Genomic DNA, 10,829 nt, shown 5'->3' with positions numbered 1-10,829 from the left:
AGTCCAAATGGAGGAATCCCGAGTGAGGGTCTTGTTGAAAAGCCGGCCATGGAAATACACGTCACATATCAATTTACAAGATTTAAAAGAAAATCATTACCTTTCAGAAAAAGAAAATTAATAAAATTTTCTATTATATTATAATTAAATAATATAAAACAATACCAACAAGTTCAAGTAAGACAAAAGTGGCATATCAATATGATCTTGGAAACATTATTTTCCAAACATGGAAGTATTTGGTACCTTGTACTTTCTTTGATTTTTTTTTTCTTTTTTCTTCATTTCTTTTTCAAATATCAAAAACATCAAACAAAAGATCATACATGCTCAACAAATGTTCACACAATTAGAAAGCCGCCCATCCTGATGCAGTGGTCTTCGTAGATCCTGACCCAGTAGCAGGAAGATTCCTCTGTACATGTCACCAATGTTGTTAAATGTGGAACCAACAAGGAGTTTCTGTTACTAAGAAATATAGCAGCCTCCTAATATACGATACATTTATCATCCAGGTAAATAGTACCCAAGAAAATATCCATAAATCAATCAAGTACGAAAAAAAAAAAAGCCAAAAAATAATTCCATTTCTTACATTAGAGCTTCCATTCTGAACCTATTCTCACATCATTTCCACTACTAGGGAACAATATGCATTGATTTAGCACAGAGCAATTATCACAGTAAAACATAAAGGAAGTCAATGTGGCTAAATCCATACAATGTCTATAAACAATTAAGACACAGAATCATAGAAATGTTGGCACAACAGTACTTGCCAAGAGCTACAAGTGTAATTTCTATCCAACAAAGAAAAATCAGGCATGTGGTGTATGAATTATGATAACCAATTCCCTCACAATGCTAAATTCAAGAAAAAAGACATCAAAATTTGAAAAATTTTTATGTAGTGCACATGAAACATATATCAGGTTAACGGATCATATTAAATCCATACCTCTAGTTGAGAAAAATCAGTTAAAGGGTCAGTTCGTCTGGTGTTTTCCTTGGGAGCTCTTTGGCCAACACCTTGACTAGCAGAGGTAATCCGAGCAGCAGCAGGGTCATTGGGAGGGGGTGGGAGAGGAGACCTTATTTTTCCCGCACCACTGGGTGGTGGGGCAAGGCTCAAAGTCTTAGGCTTTCCGCTACCAGAAAGCCCTCCTGACAATCCCGCGGCTGAAAGCATGCCAGTTCCAGTAGATGGCTTGTGCTTCACATTAATCCGAATAGTCTCACCTTCCTATAACCCAAAACACCATAAGATCAAAATTCACCTAAAATAAAATGAAAAACAGTATTTACAACAGATCAATAATAAACCAAAAAAAAGACTAAATTTTACTCTTCAGAGCATAAATCTAAAAACAACTAAGTGCAAATGACAACCGAAGAATCCAATTAAAACCTTTACTTATATCATTAATCAGCAAAACTTGAACTATCAAAACAACAGAACCTACAAAAAATAAATATTATAAATTATTTATTTAAGATGGCACATTGACAAAAAAGAAATTGCATAATCTCTCCACAATATTTAGATTCTTTAAGACAGTAACACCAATATCCAAAACAACAACAAACTCAATACTTAATCAAACTACAAATATACAAAATAAATTATAAATAGAACCATTCAATCAACTATATATCAGCCTTTGCTCACAGTCATAAAATCACGATCTTTTCAAAATATAAAGCCAAATTCACTTAAGTAGCTCAAACAATAAAAAAAAAAGGATCCCACTACAAAGCCCCAGATTCTCAACTCAATCACGTTTTAAACCAACAATTTTATACAAGTCGATGAAAAATATGAGAAATCAACAAAACAAATAAATCAACCCACATTCAAAAATCAGTCAAAATTAAAGGTTTAAATCAACTGAAAAGTAAAAGACTTGAAAATTTCTACCTTCAATCTATGGTTAACAGCAGGATGAATATCAATATGAGAATCACTCTCACTCGTCTCACCGGTCTCTTTCTCGTTCTCTCTTCTAACATACTTCTCGTGATCAGACAACGCCACGTTGAAATCAAAAGCCTCGTTCCGCTCATTAAACCCGAGTCCGACAAACGCGTGTTTCCCATTGCCGTCCTCGATCTTGAGCACGAAGTATCGAGAGGAATCGAGAGCGGGCTCGACGGAACTCTCGCGCTGGCCCGGGTGGATGAAACAAGCGGCGAAGAGCTCAGCCGAGTTGGGATCCTCTAATCGGATCTCGCAACGGTCCTTGCAGGAGACGACCCGGAGTCGACCCGACCAGATCTTGTCGGACTGGAGCCACTCGCCGCATTTGTAGCCGCCGGAGGTGGAGCGGGGCGGGATTTTATAGACAGAGACTTCGCGGACAACGAGGAGGGTGTGCTCGAGAGACTCCTCTTCATCGAACGACATGTTTTGGAAATGCTGAGGAGGGTGATGGGCATAGGGTTTTTTCTTTGAAAAGTTTTTTGAGGGGAAATTTAGGGAGAGATAGGTGGGATGGAATAATCAGATGGTGAAAGGTTTGGGTGGGGCAGGCAGAGAGACGTGGATTCAAAGTGAGTGATTGGAATGTCAACTGCTTTCCGGGGGAGAGGTGCGAATCCCAATCAGTACTTTACTTTTCGCTGTTTTCAAAAGGGACAAATAAACGTTTAGCTCCTGTACCATAATTCTTTTTTTGGTCAATTTAGTAATAAAGAAATAAATTATTATCATAATATTTTAATTTTTATTTCATTTTCTACTTTCATACTTCGAATTAATACCAACAGTTAATTTATTAAGCATACAAATTTAATAAGATATAAATACGTATTAAAATTTTAATCAACGTTACATTTTTAATTATCCTAAAAGCATTAAAAATTTTTAAAATTTCAAAAAAAATTAATTTTTTAAAAAAATTTAATAAAATGAAAATTTTTCAAAATTTTTTTAAAAATTTACTAAGATTTAAAAAATTCAAAATTTTAATGAAAATCCAAAAAAATTTTAAAAATGAAGATTTTAATCAAAATAATTTTTTTAAAATTCAAAAAAATAACAAAAACTTACAAAAAAAAAAAGAAATTTTAAAAAATCTAATTTTTTAAAAAATATGAAAATACTTACAATTTTTTGAAAGATTAAAAATTTTAAATATTTTGTAAGATATTAAAAATTTTATGAAAATTTAAAAAGATAAAAAAATCTAAAAATTTAACTAAAATCTAAAAAATTCAAAAAATCTAAAAATTAAAAAAAATTAAAATTAAAACAAAATCCCATAAATTTCAAAAAAGTTCTAAACAATTCAACAAGAATATAAAAAATAAAAACTTTAATAAAATAAAATTTTCTTTAGTTTCAATCAATGTTTACTTTTATTAAAAAAAAATTTATATATTTTTTCATTTTTTAAAATTTTCTTTGATTTCTTATTAAATTTTTAAGATTTTTTTATTTTTCTATTTTCAAAATTTATAAAATTTTTTATAATTTTTTAAGAATGTTTTCAGCTTTTTTTTTTTTTTTTTTTTAAAACTTCCAATTTTTTTCAACAAATTTATTTTTTATTTTCATAAATTTTAAGTTTTGTGAATTTTTTTGAATTTTAATAAATTTTTACTTTTAAAATTTTATATAATTTTTTATTTTATTAAAATTTTGAAAATTTTTAAATATTTCATATTTTTAAAAAATTTAGATTTAAAAAAACTTATTTAATAGTAACGTGACAATTGATTATGTCATATTAATTAGACTTATTATATATTCACGTTAAGTCAGCAAATTGATCGATGGAGTTAGTTCGAGATACCAAATCAGATAATGGGATGAAAGTTAGAGTACCAAATAGTTAATTTTATTTTTTTAGGTATCAAATTGATTGAAAGTATCTAGTATAATAGGCAAATGAGTATTTAACCATTTTCAAAATGTCAATCTATGTAATTAATTGACTTATTGTTAGAAAAAATAAATAAGAGAAGATGAATAATATAAAATAATTTTGGCTTCGAAGTGTGAATAACACTTTCTTAAAGACAATTATTATACCTTTATGATACAACAAAACCTCAAACTTTCAAATCGAAAACAATGAAAATGGTTATACTAAAAAATTTATTTATAATGAATAAACAGACAAACTTATATTTAGATGGTTATGACATTTTTTATAATCATGACCTTTATGAATAATAATCTATTTGTATTTAAATTATTATGACCATTTGTCATATGATAATTATTTCTATTCAAACATAATTATTTAAAATATAAATAAAATTAATACAAAAATTAATTTTATTTATCAATAATTAAATCTTTCTATCTAATTTGAAATACATCACATTCTAAACTACCAACAATCTCTCACTAGTTTGAAATATTGGTGCTTAATTTTTACTTTTTATACAAAAAAATATTATGATTATAAAAAAATATCTCTCGATTTAAATTTTCAATTAGCGTATATATCTTAGAAATTTAATGAAGTTGATGGTATCCACAAATTAAACCTTAACTCTTAGTATTAGAATTGAATATATAACATACATAATACTTATTTATTATTCTGTCAAAAGTTTATAACCACTTTTAGCATTATTATGGCTATGTGTTTATTATATTCATAAACATTTACAAGAGAGACCCAAACTCTTATTGTTGAAGCGGTACCACTTATATATTTATATGGGTAGAGTTTTCATTATGTTTTTCATCACTTTAGACATTTAAAACTCCATTAAGAGTATAAAAACTCATCATTCTCACATAATAAATTACACTAGTTTCTAAAATTTGAATGTGTTTTACTAGTGTTTAACAGACATATAACAATAATTTATTTTTATCCATTAAACTTTGTAATTAGAGGTTATTCAAAGTTGGGTTTTCATTATCGGTGTCTAATAGTAAATGTTTAAATCCATTATACTTATAGTATTACTAATCAAATATTTTGAAATTCAATTTTCTTTTATGATAATTACCCTCACTTGAAATTGAATCTCTAATATAATCACTTCAAACTTATATGTCCAAACTTTTTATTTTTCATATAATTTATATGCTCCAAACATTGTTGCCTCATCTTATCATTTTAAGAAATAGTTGGTTTTGGTTATAGCCACAACTCTATATTTATTAATTTCAACCATTCTATTTTCATACTTTTATATATTTTTAATACAATTATACTTATAATACAATTGGATAAACTCAATGAATAAATCAAACGATTTTAGTCATTTTAAGATTTTTAAGGACCTTTTTATGACTTTACTTTAATAAGTATTTAAACTTATTAGCTTGTATAATTTGCTCATAAAATTATACTAACTCTTACAGCATTATGATGGTAATTTTTATTTCTTTTGATTCTTATCACCCCTACCATGTGCAAGTATGCATTCTTTTATTAAATAATATCTCATTTAATTATTAAAATATCATATATACTTAATCAAGTTGCTATTCCATTTATCTTTTCACTATTTGGTGGTTTTTTTTTTTAAGTAATAAGCCTCCAAATTCACCTTTAATGAAAGATAATTAGTTGATATCTTAATATTGCAATCAAAATTTTAAAAATTTTATAAGCAGATTTCAAATATAATCATGCTTCTATAGTATCTTTTTAAGACTTTTATATCAATTCATAAATATTTATATAAATCTATTTCATCATGGATACTATTAATAATTTTTTATTATCATGAACAAAATAATTTTGATCACTCAAATGGATCAAATAGCATTCTTTCTGCTATTATAAAAGTTTTCAAATTCATAAGATCTTTGAATCATTCGTGACTTTCAAAGTAAATATACTTTGAAATTTTTACTATATAAAATCATATACGATAAATTATTTGTACAATCAATAAATTAGATCATATACATAAAAAATTATTACCACAATGTGATCAAAATAGTGGCATCAATTTTGACTTATGGCTATTTTAAGCTAACCATAATAATCCGCATCATACCTATAAGTTATGTAGATTTGGCTATTAAAATTATCTCATTTATAATTAAGGTTTTTAGTGAAAACCAACTATCTCAAATGTTATCATGAGTTTTTATGCATACAGTAATTGCCCAATGGTTAATTCCAAGTTCATGATTATTGAAACCTCAAAACTTGATTTCAAAATTTTATGAGAACTTTATTTTTTCACTATTGTGTAGCCTATATATCTCTATTATTTACCATTTTTAATTGGTTAAAACATTTTTGAATATACAATAAATTTAAATTTTACTCATAGGACCAATATGCCTATATACAATAAGAGTCTATAGTATATTCAACTCAAATTTTAAATATTTTTACAATCATTTTGTGATTAATATGTTCATATCTAGATTATCATATCAATACAATTCATGAAACATGAATCCAAATAATTATTTTCATAAAATAGTATAAACAATAATTATAATATGAGTTCTATTCATATTTCATACAAAAATTCATAATGAATTTGTATTAGTTAAATCATTGATTGGTTAACTTTAAGGGTTACAGTTTTCACAAATCAATATTATTATTTAAGCCTATATGTTAATATGGTATACAACCAGCCACATCCTTGCCATTATCATGAAACTATTGAAAACCTCGAAAACTTGTTCACTTTTCATTTTAATAGCTTGCAAAAGGTCTTTTTTTTTTTTACAACAAGCAAAAATACCTTCATTGTCTTTAACCAATAATGTATTAATTGGATTATGGCATTCTATCTCCATAGTCCATATCCTTCTTATATGTATAAGAATGAAAAATTCATATCATTTAGTTTATTTTCATAATATATGGTAAGCTGTACCAATGTTCTTTATGCCATCATAAAAGGGAATTAAACACTTGTATGTATTGATGCTTTTGGAACATTGAATTTGCATGTTTTTTTCTAATTTATAAACTTGCCTAATTAGACGTTGATGAGCATCTTTCAAAATGCTAGTAACTAACAAATGCTTCAATATTTTTTTAATGGCATGCATTTTCATTTAATCAATACTCCATATGCAAAAAGTAACAATGCTTTTTTCTAACCATTGATTAATTCTTTAATGATTTTTTATGATTTTTCACTTTGTGATTGTTCACAATAAAATTTTATTTTGTAAAATTACTTATAGTGTAATACACTCAGTAGGCAAAATACATGTCACACTGCTAATGTTTTCGATAATAATCATTATTTGGTTTATTATCCACCAATTAATAAATGAAACACCATATCTTAATAATAATTATTCACATATATCAATTTAATTTTAATTGGTTTTCATGAAAATTAAACACTAGTCAAATTTTAAACCAATAATAAATTTTAAAAATATATATATCAACATTTGATTTATAAACAACAAGCAAAATAAAATCATACAATAGCTTAACTCAACTTATTATCTCAATTTTGGTGCTATGATTTAATAATAAAACTAATCTTGTAGCCAAGTGTAATTTTTTGCATATATTATCTACTTGCATCTAATTTCTTTTTATGGTAAATTCCTTTACCCATTTTCAATTATTTTCTATAGAAACTATGGGACAATTTGGCTTGTTCTATATATAACAAATATATGACAATTAAATAATCGATCATTTTATTATGATCCAATTTAATTCGTTACTTGACAACAAATGATAATTTTTTTGATTGTAGATCAATTCATGTTTTTTTTTTTTTTTATATTTTCAAGTTATTTTCTATCTCAATCTTTATAAGTATCAAAATTTCAAATAAATATAATACAATTTATTAAACCCAATTATTTAGTCAATTTCAATATATACATAAACTTATGCAATGAGATCAATATTTTGCATATTGTGTTTTGATTTTACACACTAAATATATAAATTATTAACGTGTTATCTCATTCAATTAATCTTTTTACCAGCAATTATGCAAAAAATAAAATACATACCTTTAATGAAGATCTTTATGAAAATTAATATTTTGGTCTATAAAAACATTAATCTTTTACCACCTTGAGTCTCATCTAATATTGATCTCCAAATCATGCAAATTTCTTTTCTTTGTATTTTTATTGTGCAAAATATAAAATTCTCATAATTACCTTTAAATTGTTAGATAAAATAAATAAGAGAAAAAGAATAATAGAAAATAATTTTGGCTTTGAGGCGAGAATAACACTTTCTTAAAGGCAATTATACATTTAGGATATAATAAAACCTCAAAATTTTCAATCAAAAACAGTAAAAATGATTATATTAAAATATTTATTTATAATGAATGAACAAACATAAACTTCTATTCAGATGGTTATAACCTTCTGTATAATTATGACCTTTATGAATAATAATCTATTTATATTTAAATAGTTATGACCATTTTATCATATGATAATTATTTTATATTCAAACATAATTATTTAAAATATAAATAAAATTAATACAAAAATTAATTTTATTCATCAATAATTAAATATTTCTATCAAATGTGAAATACATCATATTTTAAACTACCAACATTTTTTTAGGCATTTTGGCCTTTTTTCTAACCCAAAGGTAATAAAAAAAAGCCTCTATTTACCTTCCCTAAAAATATTCTCCACATCGTATTATTAATTATTACTCAAATCCAAAAGTTAAACTAATTTTTATTTTTACTTATGACATCTATAACCCTTAAATCTCATTTCCCCTATACACTCTTACATCTCTCTCACACCATTTCCCTTTCAAAAACTTATTTACCCTAATCTTTCAACCCATAAACCCTTAAAATCAATTTAAAATCACTAAATTTCAAAAGTTAATCAAGTCACCAAGTTTCATATTTTAATTTATATCTTTTGATTTTTGTTATGTCCCTTTAATTTCATACATGAAATTGTATGTTTTTAATATGTATTTTTAGAAAATTTTAAAGGTTTTCTCAAAACTTTTAAAAGTTTTAGAAAATGCAAATTGAGATACTTTAAAGACTTTCCAAAATGCAAATTCAAAAACTCTAAAGGTTTTCAGATTTTACATTTTCGAAAACTTATAAAAATATTCAAAAATGCAAATAAAAAACTTTTAAAAACTACTAAAAATACAAATTCGAAAGCTTTTAATAAATGCAAATAAATTTTTTGAAAATTCAAATCTAAAAACTTTTAAAAGTTTTAGAAAATGCAAATTGAGATATTTTAAAGACTTTCCAAAATGCAAATCCAAAAACTTTAAAAGAATAAGTAAATATAAGTGTACAAAAGTGAAAAGGTAATTTATCAAAAATTAATTAAGTAATTTTATTTAAAATAATTTTTGTAATAATAAAATTGAATTGTGGAGAGCATTTCTTGGGGTATAAATAAATGTTTCCCTTGTAAATTTTGTTTTTTGGATTACTCTTATGGGACATTTAGTTTAAAAGAATTCGTAAAATTATTTTGAAATTTTGATAGTAAGTATTTGATTCACATATTTATATTTCTTTGTGGTATTCTAAAATTTTAGAGAAAAATTATATTATTTTTAAATTTGATTTGAATAAAAAATTATGAAATAAATATTATCTTTTTAAAAAACATATTTGAAAGTGATTACAACTTGGTTGTAGATTTTTAGTACTAAGTTTTTTTTTATATTACAACTAATGATATTTGATATGAAAAAATATCTTAAATAATCAATCATTTAATGTATTTGAGTTAAAGAAACACCATAATTAATGATCATTTAATATATATATTTTTTAAAAACGTATTAAATAATCATCAAATATGACATTTGTATTCTAAATATGCTTTAAATAATTATTATATTAATTATTTAATTTAATCAATTATTTAATTTTTTATAATAAAATTATTTAAAATATTTTTATAATATTTATTTGAATATAAAACAAAATATAAAAATTTATAAAAATATAAAATTAAATTTATTATTATTATTTTAAAAAAATTATTCTAAGTTTTCTAATTCAAACGCCGTAAAAAAAAGTGATCAAACTTATATTCGAAAGTCAGAATAGGCAAGGTGTAAGCCAATTATTTAAAACGCATTGAAAGAAAGAAACAAATTTATACTCGGGCACGGTCTACGTCAACTCCAATATATTGGTACAAGTCTCTAAGTTTATGATGCATGATGTGCCACGTAATTAACCCCAAGAATGGCATATTTTTATCTATATATATATATATATATATATGGCACATCTCTGTTTGCAATAAAATAATAGATGGGCCTTGATTGATTAAAATTAAGATTTTATCTTAAGTTTAACTGATTTTATATCAAATATTATTATTTTGTAGGTATTTATTTATATATATTTTAATTTATATTTTATATTAGCTTTATTTTTATCACAAATTTATATATTTTTTTCAAAGTTTCAAATATTTTAAAGTTTTAATTAATTTTTTTAATTAAAAGAGTATAAAAATAAAAAAATTATTTAAGATATTTTTTGTATAAAAATATCTTAAATAATCTTTTTAGTTTTTTAATTAAATGATCTTAAAAATCATAAGATTATTTAAGACATTTTTATGCATAAACATTTTAAATAATTATTTAATTTTTTTGACTAAAGGATCTTGTTATAATAAAAATATTATTTGAAACATTTTTTTGAACAAAGACACTTTAAATAAACTTTTATTTTATTAATTAAAATGATCATAAAATAAAAAATTTATTTAAAGTGTTTTTGCACAGAAACGTCTTAATTTTTTTTTTATTTTTTTAATTAAAGTATCATAAAAATTTAAAAATTATTTAAAGCGTTTTCTGTATAGAAACGTTTTAAATAAAATAATTCTTTTATTTTTTAATTAAATGATCATAAATTTTTAATTAAATATT

At 24.1% G+C, this 10,829-nt stretch overlaps 1 protein-coding gene across 1 annotated transcript; it reads right to left on the bottom strand.

Moving 5' to 3' along the window:
• Nucleotides 1-117: 117 nt before the first annotated feature.
• LOC111305309 (uncharacterized protein At1g03900-like) lies at nucleotides 118-2,535 on the bottom strand. Its single transcript, XM_022902719.2, has 3 exons — nucleotides 1,919-2,535; nucleotides 959-1,243; nucleotides 118-415 (listed from the first exon to the last, which is right to left on the bottom strand). Exons 1-3 carry the CDS (start codon nucleotides 2,402-2,404, stop codon nucleotides 350-352), a joined length of 837 nt encoding a protein of 278 aa, XP_022758454.2. The 5' UTR covers nucleotides 2,405-2,535; the 3' UTR covers nucleotides 118-349.
• Nucleotides 2,536-10,829: the final 8,294 nt, after the last annotated feature.

This window comes from Durio zibethinus, chromosome 21, assembly GCF_047325235.1.
Source record: "Durio zibethinus cultivar Kanyao isolate XHJ-2024 chromosome 21, ASM4732523v1, whole genome shotgun sequence".
Lineage (NCBI taxonomy): Eukaryota > Viridiplantae > Streptophyta > Magnoliopsida > Malvales > Malvaceae > Durio > Durio zibethinus.
Note: the sequence above shows the minus strand (reverse complement) of the source record. Positions and strands in the feature narration are given on the sequence as shown.